The sequence below is a fragment of the Garra rufa genome, chromosome 1 (genome assembly GCF_049309525.1).
Source record: "Garra rufa chromosome 1, GarRuf1.0, whole genome shotgun sequence".
NCBI classification, from domain to species: domain Eukaryota; kingdom Metazoa; phylum Chordata; class Actinopteri; order Cypriniformes; family Cyprinidae; genus Garra; species Garra rufa.
In genome coordinates, this window is record NC_133361.1 from 39,384,738 (window position 1) to 39,406,901 (window position 22,164).

General features: G+C 37.5%; 2 protein-coding genes across 2 annotated transcripts; both read right to left on the minus strand.

Annotated features, from left to right (window-relative positions):
• Window positions 1-372: 372 nt before the first annotated feature.
• Window positions 373-5,590, minus strand: thoc6 (THO complex 6). Its single transcript, XM_073837823.1, has 13 exons — window positions 5,475-5,590; window positions 5,165-5,256; window positions 5,030-5,094; window positions 4,794-4,897; window positions 4,662-4,699; window positions 3,106-3,154; window positions 2,948-3,019; window positions 1,607-1,709; window positions 1,465-1,514; window positions 1,272-1,334; window positions 913-1,023; window positions 687-815; window positions 373-544 (listed from the first exon to the last, which is right to left on the minus strand). The coding sequence occupies exons 1-13, from the start codon at window positions 5,487-5,489 to the stop codon at window positions 464-466; spliced, it is 972 nt and encodes a 323-aa protein (XP_073693924.1). The 5' UTR covers window positions 5,490-5,590; the 3' UTR covers window positions 373-463.
• A 1,647-nt stretch (window positions 5,591-7,237) lies between these two features.
• srrm2 (serine/arginine repetitive matrix 2) lies at window positions 7,238-20,496 on the minus strand. Its single transcript, XM_073840172.1, has 14 exons — window positions 18,633-20,496; window positions 15,681-15,935; window positions 15,351-15,446; window positions 15,083-15,268; window positions 14,811-14,897; window positions 14,614-14,679; window positions 14,058-14,087; window positions 13,857-13,970; window positions 13,474-13,606; window positions 11,183-13,104; window positions 9,101-9,808; window positions 8,912-9,016; window positions 7,861-7,971; window positions 7,238-7,770 (listed from the first exon to the last, which is right to left on the minus strand). Exons 2-14 carry the CDS (start codon window positions 15,926-15,928, stop codon window positions 7,716-7,718), a joined length of 3,861 nt encoding a protein of 1,286 aa, XP_073696273.1. The 5' UTR covers window positions 15,929-15,935; window positions 18,633-20,496; the 3' UTR covers window positions 7,238-7,715.
• Window positions 20,497-22,164: the final 1,668 nt, after the last annotated feature.

Consider the following 22,164-nt stretch of genomic DNA (forward strand, 5'->3'; position numbering starts at 1 on the left):
CTAGGAATGCGTCCTCCTCAGGCAGCATTTTTCAGTTTTCGGATGCAGCCAAGGTGGACATTTACATCACGGTTTAATCAGTTACCATATTGGAGATACTCAGATGTAAACAACAGCATTGATTGTAAGGTTAATGAACTACTACTGAATTTTCAGCAGCAATAATCAGCAAAATATGCAACTTTAGTTTGGTTTAGTGGAATTGTTCACATTCAGTGCTGCCAATATGGCCGACTGATGACATGTCGTGAAAACACTATAGTGTTACACAAAAACAACCAAGTGCACCTTCAAAGGCCTTTTCAGGGTACAATGCATTATTCATGATGCATGTATTAAAGCTAAAAACACACACTGAAGAAAAACAACTGCTAACAATAACCAAAAAAGTTTATTATAAAAATACATTGTTTAATTGTATTCTAGCAAATCACAATTCAGAAATTTACTGGTGAGTGTTTGCTCAGAATGACAGAGAAAAGGCTCTGTAACTGAAGTTGGTGAACACATCAATTTGGTGACTGCTGCCCCCTGCTGTCATAACCTGAAAGATGAATATGGGATAAAGATTTCAATCATTCAATTGACAAGTTTTCACTTTCCACACACATCGCTAATGAAGAGAAATTTTATTCTGTTAGAAGTCTGTTAAAACATATACGGAAGTGAAAAACAGGTACACCTACCCTGTGTTCAGTGTTTTTGAGATTGAGAGCCAGTGTGTTGAGCGAAGATGGAGTGCAGGGAATCTGAGCTTTCACTGTACCTCCATGTAAACAGTGGGATACGTATGCGCCCTCACCTACTGACATGATCTAAGCGTGACCACAACATAATATGTTATTCAAAAAATGTAACTGCATATAAATATATATATAAAATGGTGCCTTTTCTGTTTCCCTAGTCTCTTACCAGGTCCTGGTAAAAGACGGCTTCCCTTTGGCAGCCAGGCAAAGGAAAGACCGAGGTGGGGGACATAGAGCGGAGGTGCCATAAAGAGAGCGATGGGCCTCCACCACAGAGCTGGAGAGGAAATAGATAACATTTTGTAACAATAGGGGCATTATGCCATTCCATCTTAACATACATATAGGGACATTCCAGATGAGCAGTACACCATCACCAGCATGCAGATAGTAACTCAGGTATTTAAAAACAAGCATGCCAATACATATGCAGAAAATGCAGTGAAATCAGACAGGAGATAAACAAAGAACACATTTAGACAATAGCTTCACTGTCCCCGCCAACCAATCACAAGTCCATCTTACCATCCAATCAGAGTCTGTAGCAAGACAGCTAATCCACTTTCCAAACTGGGGGCGAGCGCATTCCTGACCCGCCATTCCAGAGCAAGTATGAAAGCAAAAGAGGGGGATTTTAGTTCTGTGTTTTTTTCTGAGACATGAATGCATTGTTTTAGCTTATTTGTTTATTCTTTATCATAACAGAGGAGAGTTTTACCTCATATTTGAAAACTTCAATACAGTGAACTGGGCGATTTGTCCGAGAGTCTGGAGGAGGAAGTACATACTTTTATTACATAATGTCTCTCTATTCCTGGTTTCATTTTCATCATAGAAGAGTAAGGGATAAATAAACTCACCCCATATCCTCACAGCACCATCCTCCCCACCAGAGAGGATCTCCTCTTCTCTTTCTTTACAGCACAGGCAATGGATGTAGTCAGTGTGGCCCTTCAGTACAGACTGCAGAATGAACAACATAAAGGGCAGAAACATTACCAGTACCAGTTTTTGAATGTAAGATTTTATGTTTTTTTTTTTTATTTTAAAGAAGTCTCTTCTCACCAAGCCTGCATTTATTTGATCCAAAGTACAGCAAAAACAGTACAATTCAGGATTATGTTCACTATTTAAAATAACTGTTTTCCATTTAAACATATTTTAAAAAAGTAATTTATTCCTGTGATTTCAAAGCTGAATTTTAGCATCATTACTCCAGTCACATGATCCTTCAGAAAACATTCTAATATTGTGATTTGCTGCTTAAGAAATATAGTATTACGTTGAAAACAGCAGAGTAGAATTTATCAGCTTTTATCTGATATCAAATCTTTTGTAACATTATAAATGTCTGTATGAACACGTTCGATCAAATTAAAGCATTCTTGCTAAATAAAAGTATTAATTTCTATAATTTATGATTTAAAAAGATGTATACTGACTCCAAGCTTTTGAATGCTATAGTGTATAATTACAAAAGCGTTTTATTTCAGATAAATGCTGATCTTTGGATCTTTCTATTCATCAAAGAATCCTGAAAAAAATTGCCCAACTGTTTTAAATATTGAAAATATTAATAAAATATGTTTCTTGAACAACAACTCAGCATACTGAAGCTTTTGAAGGATCATGTGACACTGAAAACTGGAGTAATGATGCTGGAAATGTAGCTTTGATCACAGGAATAAATTATATTTTAAAATAAATTCAAATAGAAAGAAGTAATTTCAAATAGCAAATATTTTTCACAATATTACTGTTTTTGCTGCATCAAATAAATGCAGGCTTGTTGAGGAGAAAAGATGACTTAAAAAAACATTAAAACTTTTTAAATTTAAAATAAAACATAAAAAACATTTTTTTCAGCGCAGCAAACAGCATTTGCACAAAATAGTAACTATGTATATGTGCCATTTGCTTTCTTTTTTTCTAAAAAAACAAACAAACAAACAAAAAACTTCAAAATGAATAAACAATAAACACTTCAAAAATGTCTGCTTGCAAAGTCAGTATAGGTTGTTACAAAACACCCTGCAGTAATATTTTCTATTTGTTAAATCTTATGTGATTTAAACTTTTTTTTTTTTGACAAGAACCCTTGCTACAATTTAAGCAAAAGTGCAAAAGGCAATACAATAGCCTGGTTTGGGGCCTTAAAAATATTGTCCCTAAAGTAATAAAGATGTAGTAGCCTAACTGACCTTAAAGATGCCAGTCTCCATGTCCATGATGTGAATGTTATTGTCACCTCCTCCAACTATCAAGCTGTTGTCCTGAGGAAAAAATTGAAAACAAAATATGATTACATAAGGAAAGGCATGTATTAGGAATATCCAACACAAACAGGTGAAGTACAAACCTTTGGGTTAATGACCATTGCGTTGATCTCTGGTATTTCAAGACTAGTCCTGTATGGAATGAGACAAACATGGCATAAACGTTTGAAATCACGTTCAGGTAGTTCCAACAATAATTGAGAGGGTGCTCACTGCAGAGCCATATGGGAGGAGCTGGAGCTCCAGCTCCCCCTTGCTGGAGGTAATGGGTGGAGATAGACACCTTAACCACCCCTATCCGGAATGCAGACTCCTTAACAGCTTTCTAACGACTGCTGAAAACCCATCTTTTTCGACACTATGTGACTCAATTAAAAAAAAAAATTCTCCTCTCTTCTTGATCCTCCCTTCTAGCCTGTTTTTCCTCTTTCTTGATCTTCTTCTAGCCTGCACTCTTCTAACAACGCCTGATATATGGTATTTTTGAGCACTTCCTATGTTGATCTGCCTCCTTAGGATGAATCACTTGTTGTATTCCCAATTGTAAGTCGCTTTGGATAAAAGCGTCGGCTAAATGAATAAATGTAAATGTAAATATAACCACACCCTAACCCTACCCCTTACCCTATCCCTAACCTTAACTCCACCCATTTGTTCACTCAGAGGTGGAGCTGGAGGCCATTTGGCTCTGCAGTGAGCAGTACTTGCAATAATTTAAAGCAACACTAAGCAACTTTTCCCTCAACGCTCCCTCTACAGGTTAGAAGTGGAATTGTCCATTACCGCTGTCGTAAATAATTTAGCCTACCGTCGTGTCACATGCACGTTATTTGTTTGAAAGGCTATCCAGGACCGGCTTTGGAAATAACGATGTCCAGTGACAAGGTAGAGTATGTTGCATGACTTTATAAAAGTATGAAAACCTTTTGTGAAGCCTGCCGTGAAGCAAGTCGCATTTGTAGTCTCATTTGAACTACAAAACCGCGACCCGACGACCCAAACTTACATAGTGCTGTTATGGCCGATAGAGGGTCGCAATGCGAATACGAATGTGCCGTTTCACCCTGTTATGAGTTGATGAACCACTGACATGAGTTCGGAAACATTATTTTAAGGTAAAAAAGTTACTTAGTGGGGCTTTAAGTTATAAAACCAGATGTGACCCTGGAACACAATGGATGTATTTGTAGCAATAGCCAAAAAACATATTTATGGGTCAAAATGATCGATTTTTCTTTTATGTCAAAAATCATTAGGATAAAGTAAAGATCATGTTTCATAAAGATATTTTGTCTATTTCCTACTGTAAATATATCAAAACTTAAGTTTTGATTAGTAATATGCATTGCTAAGAACTTCATTTGGAAAACTTCAAATGTGATTTTCTCAATATTTTGATTTTGTTGCACCCTCAGATCCCAGATTTTCAAATAGTTGTATCTTGGCCAAATATTGTCCTACCCAAACAAACCATATATCCATGGAAAGCTTATTTATTCAACTTCATGACGTATCCTTTCAAAAAATGTATCCTTATCATTGCTCATTTCATTTGGTCCAGGGTCACAAATGAACTACCATGATCCTGAGTGTATGCAATATTTGTGAATCAGAATCAGAAAGATAATCAGTCTCTCACTCATAACTGGGTTTCCTTGTCCATGTAGCTTTGGTGCACTGTGGAAACAAAAATATATGTTTTTACAGTCTCCATATGCACAAAGCACAACTATTAAAAAGAATATACATTTACTGAACAACTGACTCTTACTTTTTTGATGAGCTCTGCCCAACTCCAGGCACTGATCTCTCCATTCCCAGCACTCAGGAGATGAGTGTCCGTGGAGAGAAGAGAGAACACCGGACCATCATGAGCTGAAACAATTAAAAAGCCTTTTTACTTGTCATTGTTGCAATACTGGATACTGTAATGTTATTGAGCTGGATAATCTAGGACACACGTAGTTAAAATCAAATGATATGTGAAAAATTAAATCACAGTCTAACCAGTGAAGTTAAGGATGGGTTTCTGGCTCGCCTTTGATGCATCTGGACTCAGTGCTGCTGAAAGACTGTAAGAAAGAGACTAGTAAGTACACACAACAACACACAATCAACTGCATTATTAAACTGATCTCTTACCTGAACACTGCGATCTCTCCGTAGTTGTTACCCGCTGCAAGAAAACGACCGCAGGGAGAGAAACTCTGAGAGAACACGGACATATGAAGAAGCTGGAAAGAGATAAACGTGTCAATAATTTAGACATTTCTACCTTCATAAATATAATTGTTGGCATATAAAAATGTATATGAGCCATTTGTGAAGATCGCAAAAAAACCAAAACGATTTCACTGAAGGCTTAACGGTGTTTTCTTGAATGCGATTTAGAATGATGTTTAAAATGTGTGCTTGCTGAAAAACTGAACAAGATCCTGCTCGTATTGCTTACCTCAACTGGACCCATGTTCCTGGAGTTTATTAAACTATTAATGTAACTTAAAAATCCTCAGTCAATTCCCATTCAAAAGCCTTTTCGTGTTTCTACTGCTGCTAGCTCAAATAGCGTCGCGTAAATATGACGCAATATACAACCTGCCCCCGAGTCCACAGACTGGCGCGCTACAACAGTTACCGTGGTAACTAGTTTCCGACACCTTAGTTATTACCAGTTTTGGGAAGTAACTAGCTACATGTAACTCAATTACGTAATTTAATTATAAAACAAATACAACTGTAATCTGTTACAATTAAATTAGTTACATGAAAATGTTAGCGATTACAAATAGGTAACATCTGAATATTTTCACACACAAAATTGCATTGACTGCTTTAAAATATGACACACCACTTGTTTTCAGGAGTTGAGGCCACAGAATAGAACACACGTTTATTCAATAACTTTTATTGAATAAATTATTTTATATATGTTTTGTTCCTATTTGGGTTTACATGCTTCATACATTGTTGGCATTGGTAGATACAAGGTTTTCCTGTCAAAGCTATACAAAGATTTGATTAAAAAGAAAACAGTATCAGAGCTATTAAACGATATATCTTATGACTTTAAATCAAGATTTAACCAGAGGTGTTATGTCTGATTTTATGGTTGCTGTGCTTTAAAATTCAATTATTCAATTATTCAAGCCATGAAAGATTTTGAAAGTCTGACAGTAATCAGTGTTCAGGTTAAACTTGCCTGCTTTAAATGTTTCAAAATGATTAACAGTTTAGAAACATGTAGAAAAAAATCAGAAATGTACATTTAGAAAAGTATTCAAAAGTAATCAGTAACATTACTTTAATAAAGTACTTGAAATAGTTACACTACTTGTTACATTTTAAATAAAGTAGCTTGTAATCTATAACCTATTTCCAAAGTAACCTTCCCAACGCTGGTTATTACAGGTGTTGCGACTGTAAACTATACATGAATGTGGCAAAAATATAATAATCTTTCAAAACTGAAAGATTTTACACAATGGCACATTTCTGTAGAAGAGAGGGTATTAATATTTGTGACCCTGGACCACAAAACCAGCCATAACCGTCAATTTTTTGAAATTGAGATTTAAACATCACCTGAAAGATGAATAATAAGCTTTGTTAGGATAGGACAATATTTGGCTGTGATACAACCATTTCAAAATCTGGAATCTGAGGGTGCAAAAGAAAATCTAAATATTGAGAAAATCACCTTTAAAGTTGTCCAAATGAAGTTCTGAGCACTGCATATTACTAATCAAAAATTACATTTTGATATATTTACTGTAGGAAATTTACAAAATATCTTCATGGAACATGATCTTCATTTAATATCCTAATGATTTTTGGCTTAAAAGAAAAATCAATAATTTTGATACATATAATGTAATGCTGGCTACTGCTACAACAGACTGGTTTTGTGGTCCAGTCACATTTATAGCTCTTATTAAAGTTAAAGTAACCGTTTCAATGTTAAACGTTTTTTCTCCAATTCCTGTTTAATATAACATCTAGATTATAGCCTAAACACAATTCTAATTATGCCACTGTCAGGTTGATTTTTCTCAAGGAGTGTAAATATTAAGTGGAACCATCATCTATTTTTTTCTTGAATTAAAAATTATACTTTACTTGTAAAGAATATAGAAACCTCTGTCAATATACAGTTTCCAAAGTGTTGTGTATTTAGCATCAGCTTCTTCAGCACTACAAACTAAATGTTCAGACAAGAAGATTCTACTGCCATTTTATTATTCATAATTCTTTTCTCCACAAATAAACAAAAAGGAACAGACTCTGTCCACATACGCAGGAACAGAACATAGTCCATTCTGATCACCAAATTACAGACATTCATCTACATTCAGAACAATGTAGCAGACAGAAAACCACTGGACACGTGTGATTCTGTTTGTTTAGGTGTATGCGTGTGTATACAAATAGCGTCCAGCATCTGTTGGCACAGAGCGATAGTTGTTGAGAGCTGGCCTCTTTTTAAACATTAATTACACCATAATAAAAGTAAAAATAAATCCTCCCTTTTGGGACGAGTTACAAAGAACCAGGTTTCGAGAGACCTTCCTCCACTAACAGTGAAAATCTCACCATTACAACTAGTCACATTTCTAGTCTCATCCAAATGATACGGAGATGATTCAGTCCAGTGAAAGTCAGATAAGCGAGTCCAGAAAACAAACAAAGGTTTCACTTATTTCCTCCGCCGACTGTCTGGAGATCTGCTTCTCGACTTCCTGCTTGGACCACTGATGGAAAACAGAAATTAAGATGAACTTTAAGCAAGAACAGCGGTTTGAAAACGACAGTAAAAATATGTACATCTGTTCAGAACTGACCGTCGAGAGGGTGGAGAATGGGCAGGTCTTCGTTGCCTCGCTGGAGGGGAGTAACTGAGTGACCTAGAGTCTCTAAGCGAGTCTGCTGGCACTCTCTTGGGCCGTGGTGGACTGCAGAGTTCAAAGGAAATTATTCAAAGAGTCAGCGTTTTACAGCAGCAAATGATGCAATTAATTTTAAAGGACAAGTCTACTTTTAATACACAAATTTACAGAATTTACTTACCCCCTCATCATCCAAGATGTTCATGTCTTTCTCTCTTCAGTCATAAAGAAATTATGTTTTTTGAGGAAAACCTTTCAGGATTTCTCTGCAAATGGTGCCCGCGAGTTTGAACTTCCAAAATGCAGTTTCAATACAGCTTCAAATGGCTCTAAACGATCCCAGCCGAGGAAGAAGGGTCTTATCTAGCGAAACGATTGGTAATTTCCTTCAAAAAAAAAAAAAAAAGTACAATTTATATACGTTTTAACCTCAAATGCTTGCCTTGTCTAGCTCTGCATATACTCTGTGTATGTTGAAAAACTCCCATCTCATTTTCTCCTCCAACTTCAAAATCGCCCTAGATCGCATTTTTTGTAAAGGACATTTGATCTTCTTTGCACTTGGACTGCAAACACTGCGATGTAGAAGGATTTTGAAGTTGGAGGAGAAAATGCAATGGGAGTTTTTCGACATACCCTAACTGCCATGAACCAGAGTGTACACAGAGCAAGACAAGCAGCATTTGAGGTTAAAAAGTCTATAAATTGTTTTTTTTTTAAATAACCGATCGTTTCGCTAGATAAGACTCTTCTTCCTCAGCTGGGATCGTTTCAAGCCCTTTGAAGCTGCATTTAAACTACATTTTGGATATTCAAACTTGTGGGCACTATAAAAGTCCACTATATGGAGAAAATCCTGAAACGTTTTCCTCAAAAAACTATTTCTTTAAGACTGAAGAAAGAAAGACATGAACATCTTGGAAGACAAGGGGGTGAGTAAAGCATCTGTAACTTTTAATTCTGGAAGTGAACTTCTCCTTTGTCTCCAATGCCAAAAATATTGTACCTTTTTGTCTTCTCTTCTTGTTCACTTTCTGACGAAGATGACGACGAAGAAGCTCTGCCTTTTGCTGTCTTGCCAGCATCTCTATTTGTACTTGGTTTAACACCCCTGGAAAAACAAACATGAAAAGGAAGAGTAAACGAAGGATCTATTGAACTGAATGGATTTAATTCAAAATGAATGGTCGCTTACACTTTTGATTTCTCTGCCTCGGAGTCTGAGCTGTCTGATGAGGATGATGACGAGGATGAAGAGGACGATGAGGATGAGGACGACGACGAGGAAGAAGAACTCGAGCTACTTCTCTTCTGCTTCTGCTGTTGGCCAGAGTTCTCCTTCTCTGGTTTCCCATTGACGGCAGTCTTTGATGGTTCGTGGTGCCGCTCATGGACAGATGATGGGGACTGGTCTCTTAATCGGTCACCAGGTAGATCCCTGCTTTGTGTCTGGTTGGTCATTGGTGATCTAGAACGGACAGGACGTTCACGGGAGCGATGATGCGATTGGTTGGTAGGGAGACGGGTGTCTTTAGGAGGGGAGGGAGACGGATGTTTCGAGTTCCTTTCTGGTTGCTTATTTTTTGTCTGTTCATCGATTTCCCTTGATCTGTCTTTATCTGCTTCTGTAGACTTCGCAGCCTTCATCTGTCTTTGAGGAGGGGGCGAGGCTGAAGATGATGAACTGGAGGAAGAGGATGATGATGAAGAGCGGCGTGGAGGAGTGGGATATTTGGGTGGCGCCCTCGTTTTTTGTTCCCGCTCTCGATCTCTCTCCTTCTCCTGTTCACGCTGTCTCTCTCGCTCCCGATTCCTCCTCCTCTCCTGCTCTCTCTCCCTTTCTCTTTCTCTCGATAGTGAACGACTTCTGTGCCTGCGTAGAGGAGAGGGTGAACGACGAGACCTAGGTGTTGAGAGAGAAAATAACCGCAATTACACATTTTATTATAAACTTCATTTATAAATAAAACCACCAGCTACACAATTTAAAAAGGACAGTTCACCCAAAAACAAAAATTCTGTTATCATTTATTCACTCTCATGTCGTTCCAAACCTGTAAGACCTTCGTTCATCTTCGGAACACAAATTAAGATATTTTTGATGAAACCCAAGAGTTTTCTGATCCTGAATAGACAGTAATGTAACTACCAATTACAAGACCAAGAAAGGTAGTAAGAAAATCATTAAAATAGTCCATGAAGTTACTAGAACACTTTTTGAGTGCAAAGAAAACAAAAACAACGACTTTATTCAACAATTTCTTCTCTCCCACGTCAGTCTTCGATGCACATTCACGAGAGTACCATGATGCATGCATGTGATGTGGAACAAGGTAGAACATTTCTCTTAGTTAGATATGGTTCATGGTACGATATTATTGATAAATGGAAAAAAAAAAAATGTGTACATTTTAAAGTTAAATTCTTCTATCTGATGCACTTAAGTGAGAAACTTAAGTAAGAAAACTTTCCCAATTTTTTAGTTGTGGTATACTGTCTAAATTACATTCACACTGGTGTAATAGGAAGCCAAACAAATTAGAATATAATAATAATAACAACAACAACAGCCTTTTTATATTATTGTTATTCCTATGACAGTAATAGCCTGTTACATAAAACAGAAGACTGTTTTATGTACAGCTATGTCAGACACGGGCTCCTGCGTCAGCAGCAAAACACGCATATGTGGTGGCACTCTCATGAATGTGTGGCGAAGTCTCACACAGAAGACAAGAAACTGATGAATAAAGTCATTATTTCTGTTTTCTTTGCTCGCAAAAACTGTTCTTGTAACTTTATACAATTACAGTTGAACCACTGATGTCACATGGACTATTTTAAAAATGTCCTTACTATCTTTTTAGGCCTTGAACGTCTCAGGGTCAGAAAGCTCTTGGATTTCATTAAAAACATCTTAATTTGTTCTGAAGATTAACGAAGGTCTTATGGGTTTGGAACGACATGAGGATGAGTAATTAATGAAAGAATTTTCATTTTTGGGTGAACTATCCCTTTAAGCAGCAACAGTTTTCTACATAAGAAAAGTTTCGTAAGCACCAAATCAATTTCTGAAGGATCATGTGATGATTCCTGAAATAGGTTTTGATCAAATTGTGCAGATTTAGTCACTAAAATAATATAGCGATCATAATAAAAGAAAAAATATTTGAAAAAGCCTGGTAAGACACGCAAAAAACCAAGTGCACAGATTGTCTACTGCAACCATTTATGGAAAATGAGTTTAACTTTTCCAAAATCTGGTACCCTGACTAACCTGTACGGAGGACTTGGGCTTCTTGTTCTCCTCTCCCTGAAACGATCTCTGTCCGCTGGCCTTGCCCTAAATCGGTCTCTCTCTCGGTCTCTGAGGCGTTCCCGGCTGCGCTCCCGTCGGAAAGGGGGTGAGTTTCGAAAAGGCGATAGTCGCCTCGCTCCTCGCCTCGGACTGGGAGAACGTGAGCGTTGTGGGTCCTGATACTGTCGTGGCGGAGTGCGTTTTGGTGAAGGCCGAGAAACCGTCTGTCTGACTTGCTGCATGTCGTTCCTTCCTCTTCCCCTCGGAGACAAAGGTGAAGCGCCTTTCTTTCGGTCAGTCTGCCGATCTCTTCCTCTGCCAGGCGAGGGTTGTGAGGACTCTTGTTCCAGCTCTGGTGGGGTATATCGCTCACCTCCTCGATCTCTGCTCTGAGATTTAGTTTCGTCTAAAGGTGTGTACCTGTCCCCACTTGGAGCTCCTCTGTCCCGGCCTCTCTGAGGGGGCGAAGGAGGCGGGCTTGAACTCTCAGTGGGAGTGTACCTCTCTTTTCCACGATCCCGGTCTTTGGCTCCTGTGGAAGGAGACGAGGATTGGCCAGGTCTCCGCTCTCGCTCCGTGTCTCGTGGTCTTTTATCAGCATCATCCCTTTTTCTCTGAGGCTCAGGAGGTGAGCTCTGTCTTTGTGTGGGAGGGTACGTCTTTCTGCCTTCATCACTGTCTCCAACCCTTTCTCGGTTCTCCTTCTCCCGGCGTGCAATAGCTTGAGCTATGACAGCATTAGAAACAGACTTTCCAGCAGTACTGCTGTCTTTTGAACTTTTCTTTTTCTTCTTTTCATCTTCTGAGGATGATGATGAAGAAGAAGAGGAGGAGGATGAAGATGACGACGAGGAGCTGTCACTGTCGCTCTCACTGCTGCTGCTGCTACTGCTGCTGCTGCTACTACTACTGCTGCTCGCAGCTTTTGCTTTGTCTTTCTTCCCGGGCTTTTCCTGTTGCATCTGTTTCTCCTTCTGGTCTTGAGGGCTTCTCTCCGGTCTCTTGTCCTCTTCAGTTCTCCTGTCTTTCTTGGCCACCTCTTGTTCCATCTCACTTCCTCTGGCACCTCGTCTGTCCTCAGGCTGACCGCTAGAGGAGGACTTTCTGTCTGATTGAGACACTTCTCTTCTGTTGCGGGTTCTCTCCTTTTCTCTTTCACTCTCTCTGGCTTTTCTCAAAGCCTCTTCTTTCATCTCCTCTTCCCGTCTTCTGTCCTTCTCTCTCTGTTCGTCTCGTTCCTTCTCCAGTTCTTGATCTCGTTCTCTTTGCCTTCCGTTGGCGTAAGGTGAAAGCTTAGCAGGAGACATGGAGTCACTTGATCGGTTTCTGTCTTGCTCCTTCCCTTTATCACTCTCCCTTCCTCTGTCATCTTTTCTACTAGATGGAATTGCATCTCTATCGCTATTCCTCTGTCTGCCCCTCGCTCTGTCCTCATGTCTCTCCTTTTCCCTGTCTTTCTCTCCACTGTGTCCTCTTCTCGTTCTGTCTTTACGTAGAGAAGGAGAGGGGGACAAGGATGAGTCATGTCTTCTTTGACCTTTGTTCTTTCTCTCATCGTCCCCTCGGTTCTTGTCTCTCTGCTGTTTAGGAGACGGAGAGCGAGACAAAGAGACGTGTCTTTTCCGCTGAGAGGGTTTCTCTTTTTCTTCGCTTCGTTGTAGCAGCTCTCGCTGCTGCTTGCGTGGTGGAGACGGTGAAGAGGAGTCATGTCTTCTTGTCTGAGGCGGTTTCTCTCTCTCTCTACTCCGTGGTCGTCTGTCCCGCTGCTGTTTTGGTGGAGGAGATGGTGAGGAGTCATTGTGTCGTCCTCTTTGGGGTTTTTCTTGCACTTGTTCTCGCTCACGTTCTCGGCCTTTGTCTCTTCTGCTGTGCTCAGGTGTTCTTGAGCGTCTTGGTGACCTCTAAAATGGGCAAAGACAAAGAATTAGGGATAGAGTTAAAAAACTTGAACAACTGCTTGGCTAATCTGGTTCAAGGAAGGCCTGTGTAACTAGGCCATGAATAAGGTGTTTACATGACAAGTTCAATGCAGGGGTCTTGAGAAATTGGACTATATTTTTCTTGACATACTATATTTATAGGTATTCTGGCAAGGCACTAAAAAAAAACAATGCAACAAAGCCCGAAGGCACCATCCGATTTTGTTCAGCTGTAATTTATTGTGGACTGTGTGTAGAATAGAATAGACACCATAATATGTTAACTTTTTACATTTATATTTAACATATATTATATATATATATATATATATGCCAAAAACAACGCATTACCTCTCTGACTTCCATCCTTTTTGGACTTTCCGCACTACGGCCACGCCGCCTTCTGTCAGGGGATCTCCCTTTCCTCCCGTCATCTGGACGAGAATCTGATTTATTCTGCGGTTTCCCTTTTGGAGGAGATTGGCTGAAAACAAAAGTCATGCATACATATTTACAACTAATTAGGAACATTTTTGATAAACTGCACCATATCAAATGCTTAAAAGCATTCATATTTCACACATTTTAATAGGAGAAATTGTTTATAAGGTGGAAAAAGTTCTTGCAATTGCTATTAGAAAAAGCTACAGTCAACATAAATGTAAAGAGTAAAATCTGAAGGCATATTATAATATGATAAAAAGTCACGTAGTGTGCATTTAATGTAATGATACCTGCGAGCTGGGCTGGAGGACGCACTCTGCTGTTTTCGGCTCTTACTGGGAGGTGAAGTTTCATCATCACTCTTTTTTCTCTTTCTTTTGGTTGTTTCTCTGTCATCTGATGAACTGTTGTAAGACAAATGATAACATTTAAATATATGGTACATACAGTTAATCAAAGGTAACGACAGTGATGAGGAAGAGAAAACCTACCTCTCTGTGTCACTCTTCACTGATTCCTCCCTGAAAGCAAAAATGCATACATTTAAGGCATTTTAAAAAAAGGATGAAGAATCATTTCAAACTTGTCATTTTTAATGCTAAAACATTCAAGCAAATTTTCTACATGAAAGGTAAAAAATATATATATTTTCAAGCAAATCCAGATCTACATATTAAAAATGCTGGTGAATTAGCAATGAACAGCTAACATTACAAGGTTAACAATTATTAAATAAAGCATCTTTCTCAAAATGCAGCTGTAGGGTAAAGTGTGTTAGCCTCTTGGACAATTCGCCTCAGAGCATCTCAGTTAATAGTAATACTATTCAAAAAACCACCACCACCACCATTTACAAATGCAAAATTCCCACTTACATTCAACTTTTTATTTGAAATCTTTCACATATTCCAGATTGACTAATAAATAAATAAGTAAATAGAATAAAATATATATTTAGGTGTAATAATTTTAGCCAATTAATGCATCTTACTCCAGTCTCCCCTATGAATTACAAGAATTTTGTTATTTAATGGCATTAAATGAAACCTTTTCTTTTTCTTCTTCTTGTCCTTTTTCTTCTCTTGTCGAGAAGATGGTGAGGGGCTCTCAGAGCTGTTACAAGAGAGAAACTTGACTCATTAATATATTATTCTCTTGATAATACATTATTAATATACTAATATCTTATTAACTCATGCTAAAAGTGTTTGAAATTGCTTCTCCATTCTCCAGTAACAGTTTACCTTTCTCTGCCCTTGTTTTTCTTTTTCTTCTTCTTCCGGCTCTTTTTTCGCTCAGGAGATGAATCAGAGTTATCAGATACAATAATCCTTAAAAAAAAAAAAAAAAAATGAGTGAAAGACAGAACAGAATGTAAGTACTGAGCACATGTAAGTTTGGACTTCTGAAAGTTACAGTACATTTCACAGTACATCAAGCTCTTATCTCAAAAGATAAAAGGAAAAAAGGGATTTCTCATGATAAGACCCCTTTAATCTCCCCTCCATTTACTCACTGGTACTTTTGCTGCTGCTGCTTCTCTCTTTCCAGCCTCTCCTGCTCCCTCTTCTCCTTCTCTCGCTCCTTCCGGTCAGGATGAAAGGAAGAGCCATCAACGTAGTCAGAGCTGATACCGAACGCTTCTCTCAGGCGGTCATTTTTTTGCTGGTTAGCAGCTGCCAGTGCATGAGTCTCAGTCACACTGTGAGAAAAAGCAAAACATGAATGGGGGCCATTAAATAAAAGCCTTAATTTCTGTCTGAATGATCTGAAGTAATACTCACGCTGGTCTCTCTGTTGGAGGAGGGGCAGGTTCTTCTCTTTCTTGTAGCATCAAACGGAAGGTGTTAACCTTCTCTTCGATCTCCTCTGCAGAATACCTGTCACACAGGTTGACAACAATATTCAGTCACACTGAACCTTTTATCGCACAGATATTTCAACTTTTATGGAGCTGAGTAATAAGGTACACAACTTTTATTTTTTGCGCTTGGATACTTGACTGACTGACATGTTGCTCAGAAGTCACTGAGAAAATACAAAGTCCACATTCTCTATATGCAGATCATTACCTCCGATTTGAAGGTATTTTAGCATATTTTCTCTCGTCTTACCCCTGCTCCTCCATCATGTCCTGCAGCTCGGCACATTTCACCTCCAGCTGTCTCTTCCTCTGGTGCTCCAAGATATCAGCATTAGGTTGTCTGTTCAGCTGGCTCTCCAGTCTCTCTCTGTCTTTCTCATCCCGTTCTCCTCCACGCTCATCCCTGTTCCTCTTGGTGCGTACGCTGGACAGGTTCCGCTGAACGTAGCCGTTCGTGCCACTGCCTCGCGGCGTGGTCAACCCAATACCGTTATACATCTCTGCTCTGAGAGGCCAGACACAACATGAGAACTCATGAGTAAGCACTGAATTTAACAATTTTGCATATCACATTGCTACTTTTTAAGTGGCCAGGGATAAAAGCATTTGCTACATGAATAATGAGAATAAATGAGTGGTGTTGGGAGACACTACGGCACCTTCTGCATTTGTAGAAACCATTAGACAAATAATAAATGCTTTTTGTCATTCCTTGATATATTTGGCTAAATTATAAAAAGCATTATGATTTTGTTCATTTTTTCTTTTTTTTTCTTTTCTAGAGAACACTTAAACATGTAAACAGTTAATAGAGAAGGAAAGAAGCTACATGGAATTAAAATAACAGAAGTATTAGTTTCTGTTTACAAACTCATCAGATTGCAACAAAAACAGATTTAACAGAAATGACAATCAAACTTAATCTTGAGTGAATTGATCTTTATTTAGAGATCCTCACCCTAGCAGAATAGCTAAGTTTGTATAAAACAATTAATTATGCATAACATTCACTAAATAGGGGTATAACTATAAGGAATTTGCTTATTATATGCCACAGCTTGCTAAAGCCACAGAAATGTGACAGCCAGCGAACACAATTCTTAGGTTTTTGGTATCAAATTTAAGTGTACATTTAAAAATGTTTCAAATTTCAATTTCCCTAGTGACTGTGAAATGCGTATATGCCCTGAGATTTTGAACATAGGGGCTTAGGAAAAATGCATCGCTTGGCATTAGGTTTTCTTTTTCTTTTTTTACAGCCTTTTTTGAGCTGTTCTGTGATATGTTTTTATTAATGTAACTATATATCTGCATGATCTAGAACATGCTTGAAACAAATATTTTGTTGCTTTAAACTGTCAAATAGTGAAGCCCCAAAATTCCCAGAATTGCATATTTGCAACATTTTTCCAAATTACACCCTGATGCAAAATTTGCCTATATGAAATTACTTTTATTTAGTGCTGGGCAACAATTAATCATGATTAATCGCATCTAAAATGAACATTTTTTGTTTAAGCTATATAATATATGTATGTGTACTGTGTATAATTATGTATTACGTATATGTGAAAACACATACAGTGTATATATTTAGGAAATTTTTACATGTATATATTTATATTCATATACATTTTATTATATATAAATACATTTAATATATAAACACCATTTTTTTTTATTTACATGCATGTGTGTGTGTTTATATATCCATAATAAATATACACAGTACACACACATATATTATGTACACAAAAACTTTTATTTTGGAAGCGATTAATCGTGATTAATCACTGCCCAGCACTACTTTTATTACAAATGGCTTTCTAAAGACACTACCAGTCAAAAGTTTTTGAATAGTAAGATTTTTAATGTTTTTTTAAAAGACGTCTCTTCTGCTCATTTATTGATCCAAAGTACAGCAAAAACAGTAAACTTTTGAAATATTTTTACCATTTAAAATAACTATTTCATTAGTTTTTTTAATTAAATGTATTCCTGTGATTTCAGAGCTGAATTTTTTTTTTTTTTGCTGCTCAAAAAACATTATTATGTTGAAAACCGACGAGTAGAATTTTGTCAGGTTTCTTTGATTAACAGAAAGTTCAGAAGAACAGCATTTATCTGAAATAGAAATCTTTTGTAACATTATAAATGTCTTTATCATCACTTTGATGAACTGATCAACAAAAGATTTTTATTTCATATAATTGCTGATCTTTGGATCTTTCCATTCATCAAAGAATCCTGAAAAAATTAGTCATGTGTTTTAAATATTTTTAATAATAATAAATGTTTCTTTAACCGCAAATTAGAACATTACAAATCACATATTAGAATGATTTGTGAAGGATCATGTGACACTAAAGACTGGAGTAATGATGCTTAAAATGTAAAATAAAATATCACTGTTTTTGCTGTACTTTGGATCAAATGAACATAGGCTTGGTGAGGAGAAGAGACTTAACAAAAAAAACATAAACCTTACCGTTTAAAAACTTTTGACTGGTAATGTACATTTTATCTTTTAATGTGCTGAATTACTAACAGCATTTGTCTAGAAACAGAAAGATTCAGCACTTTGTCTGACAGGACTCTGGCTGTAAAACCACACCAATATGGAGAGTAAAGCAGTATAGTTCTGTATTTTAAATCGAGACAGCGCAGTGATATTATTCACATCAAGTCTAGGCTGTTTAATAATTGCAGAGGTAATTTACAGAAGGGTGTGTTGTACACAATTCATCAAACATATGTTGAAACGTGCTCAAGCTATAAAAATGAACCCCACCAAGTTATTGGGGATCCCAAAACCTACTAAGCAGCCTACTTCGACAGCATTAAAGTCACACTAACGGCATCAAACATCCCATATTATGCCTAAAATGCTGTCTAGGTAGGCAGCTCACTGTACTTTAATACACAGATACTGTATCGCGCCCATAAGATGAAGAATACAGTCTTAAACCAGCAACAGGCCGAGGCCTTCTGTACTGCTAATGCTTCCTCCACACCACAACCCGTTGATTCGCTTTCATTTTGAGTGTTTATATAACAAACACTGAATGCCCTCCGTGATTACTGGTATAAAAGCGTTCGAGTTGTTTTAGTGCGCTAACTTTGTCCTGTGTGCTAACAGAACCATTTCTCAGTACAGCATGCTAACTGCTCATTGAGCTCCTGTAACGTGTGTGCTACGTACCTCTGTGATCCCGCTCAGGGAGAGAACAAAAGTAGAACCGTTACAGGCCAAAGACCGAACAACTGTGGCACAACAAGCGGGAACCCAACGATTCTATATCAAATAATCCTTGTAAAATAAAAACGATGTACGCAACGCTGACTAGAATGAACAGGTAACGCTCATTTGGACGTCTTCTTCTTCTTCTTTCTCGTTTTTATTGGCGGCTCGCTTCTTAGATAGAGCATTACCGCCATCTACAGTGGTCAATGGATCAGAGACTTATATACTTATACTTACCCTCATCCCAGACTATTCAGGACCCGGCCTTTCGATGCTGCTGCGTGTTCAGCTCCTTCATCTACAGCCCAGGTCCTTTCCAGACTAGGGACAAGGGATAATAATAATAATAATAATAATAATAATAATAATACTCTTCTACCGGTCTTAATAATAACCCCAATAATAATAATAATAATCTTTATATTCTATGAATTAACTGAGTCCTTTTTAGAAATATTACTAATAGATTATCACTTCCTACTGGATTTAAGAGTTCTTTTAATGTTAACTCCTGCACACCATTTTTCTGAAGTTCTTCAATTATTTTCCTTCTATCCTCAGTATATTTATTGCAATAAATGAGAACATGTTCTACTGTTTCTCTGACTCCACACCAGTCGCACAACCCTGTTGGATGTTTTCCTATTATATTTAATGTTGCATTAAGTCCTGTATGTCCCAGTCTTAGTCTTGAAAGAATACAGTCCTCCTTTCTACTCCCTCTTGAATTCCTACTTCTGTTTACTGATGATTGTATTGAGTACATATGCCTGCCTCTTTGTTCATTATCCCAATATGATTGCCATTTCTCTGTTATTTTCTTTTTAATTATTGACTTAAGTTCAGATTTACTATACAAAATTTGCATATCTATACCTTCTTTTGCTGCTGCCTGTTTTGCTAATTGATCTGCTTCCTCATTTCCCGCCACTCCTGTATGTGCTGGAACCCACAAGAACTGAACTACCTTTTTTTCCTGATGTATCCTATTCAATAACTGAAGGATCTCCAAGACTATGTCCTGTCTGGTTTCAGACTGTTGAGTGTCCAAACATAATAAGGCTGAACTCGAATCTGTGCATATTAGTGTTTTATTTAATCCCATTTCATATACTGTAGTCACTGCTGTCATAATTGCTAGCAATTCTCCAGTAAACACTGATACCTGATTAGAAATTCTCTTTTTTCCTGATACTTTTAATTTTGGGATGGTGTATGCTATTCCCACCTGGCCATTTGGGTCCTTAGATGCATCTGTATACACTTGTATATAATGATTGTAATTATTCCCGATATACTCTTTTGTCAACTCTGCCTCTTGTAACTCTTGTGCTTTCACCTGTCTTTTTTCCAATAAACTTAAGTCTATAACTGGTTGAGGTAAAATCCATAAAGGTATTGCTGGTAGGATTACTGTTGGGATAACTTCATACTCATCTAATTCCATCTCACGCACTACTTCCTTGATGATCCAACCAAAGCTATTAACTTGCTTTTTCTCATGTTCCCAACTTGCCTCAAGCAAACCTTTTATCGGGTGACTGTCTTTTTGTCCTATTAAACCTGCCCAATATGTCAATAGTAGTTGCATCCTTCTTAGATGAACTGGCAACTCCCCCATCTCAACCTGCAATGCTGGAACTGGAGAGGAAGGGAAAGCCCCGCAACAGATTCTCAAAGCTTGTGAGTGAATCTTTTCCAGTTTTCCTAACTGTGTCTTAGCTGCTGATCCATAGGCAATACATCCATAGTCCAATACCGCTCTTATCATTGTTGAGTAAATTGTTTTAAGTGACACTCTATCCGCTCCCCACTCACAACCTGAAATACATCTCATAACATTCAAAATTTTTTTACATTTTTCCACCATCTTTTTATGTGTATACTCCACGTAACCCTTGTATCGAACCACATACCTAAAAATCTTATCACTTTAACTTGTTCTAACTCTTTATTATATAACTGCAACTTTAAATCTATACTTGTCCTTTTATTTGTAAAGAAAATATATTTGGTTTTCTCCACAGAAAATTTAAAACCCCATTTATGGGACCATTTCTCAACATCTAATAAGGCTGACTGCATTTTATTAACAATGTACCTGACATTCCTCCCTCTCAGCCACAGAGCTCCATCATCTGCGAACAGCGACTTATTAATATTTCTCTCTATAGTAGCAAATACATCATTAATCATAATTATAAATAATAAAGGGCTAATGACACTACCCTGTGGTGTTCCGTTATCAATAATTCCTTTCCTTGATATATATTCCCCCACCTTTACTCTAATATTTCTTTCCATTAGAAACTCTTTAATCCAATTATATAACCGACCTCCTATTCCATACCGATCTAATTTAATCAACAAACCTTCTTTCCATAACATATCATAAGCTTTCTCAACATCAAAGAAAACTGCTACAACTGTTTCTTTATTAATCAAAGCTTTCCTAATATCTGATTCTAAGTTAATGATTGAATCCATTGTTCCTCTTCCGAGTCGAAATCCACTTTGAAATGGAGAGAAAAAATTATTTTTCTCCATATTATACCTTAGTCGATTTGTAATCATTTTTTCCATTAATTTACATAAATGAGATGTAAGAGCAATTGGTCTATAATTTAAGGGGTTGCTAGGATCTTTACCTGGTTTCTTTATGGGTATTATTAATGCTTCTTTCCATCCTTGGGGTAACACCCCCTCCCTCCATACCCTATTGTAAAACTCCAGAATTCTTTCCAACGCCTCATCACTTAACTTTTTAATTATGACATAACTGATTCCATCTTGACCCGGGGTTGTAGCCTTAGTATTTTTTAATGCTCTCTTTAACTCTGGGAATGAAAACAGAACATCTATTGGGCTATCTGAGGCCTCCCTTTTATCCCCTATATATGGATTCTCTATTAACATCTTCTCATTTGGACGTCATCGTGACGACCTCGCGATAATGTGCGGGGAATGACTGTGCACTACATTTCCCACAATTCCATTCACTCGCTTTATCCATTCAAGTGCGTTTTTCGAAGAAACCCGTGTTGCCAAGTCAAAGAAATTCGGCTACTTTAACACTGTTGGCGCGGGTGTTTTTTCATGTCCGTGGGTTGAAACGACCCCAATAATCTTTATCCCCTGGAATGCGAACTGTACCGGGATAACCCCTCCAAAAAAAATGTACCCCCCCCCCCCCACTAACTAGTTTTGGGCTAGTATTGAGTAGCAATTTGGCGGGATTTGTTGTAAAAACCTGACAACCCTGGAAGAAATTTATTGAATCCTTGCTGAATACAAGTATGATTAAAAAAATAAAAATGGCAGTGTGTTAACAAAAATTACAGTAAAATTGTGAAAAAAAATGTCAGTGTGCATCTGACTGAATTCACCTTGGATGTAAACTTGTCAAAATCAATAAATAAAACATAGAATAAGCCTTACATAATGCGTTTTATTTTACATTATGTAATAAATTCTAATATAATACCGAAAT

Bases quoted from the DNA above. Each gene is read 5' to 3' on its own strand.
- thoc6 (XM_073837823.1), bottom strand. The intron at 4,700-4,793 runs GTAAGAGTCAGT...TTGTTTCCACAG, and splicing joins GGGCAGAGCTCATCAAAAAA to TGCACCAAAGCTACATGGAC. The intron at 3,020-3,105 runs GTTTGTACTTCA...TTTTTTCCTCAG, and splicing joins CAATGGTCATTAACCCAAAG to GACAACAGCTTGATAGTTGG.
- srrm2 (XM_073840172.1), bottom strand. From the start codon at position 15,928: ATGTATAACGGTATTGGGTTGACCACGCCGCGAGGCAGTGGCACGAAC. The intron at 15,447-15,680 runs GTAAGACGAGAG...CCTGTGTGACAG, and splicing joins GACATGATGGAGGAGCAGGG to GTATTCTGCAGAGGAGATCG. The intron at 14,680-14,810 runs GTAAACTGTTAC...CTCTTGTAACAG, and splicing joins AAAAACAAGGGCAGAGAAAG to CTCTGAGAGCCCCTCACCAT.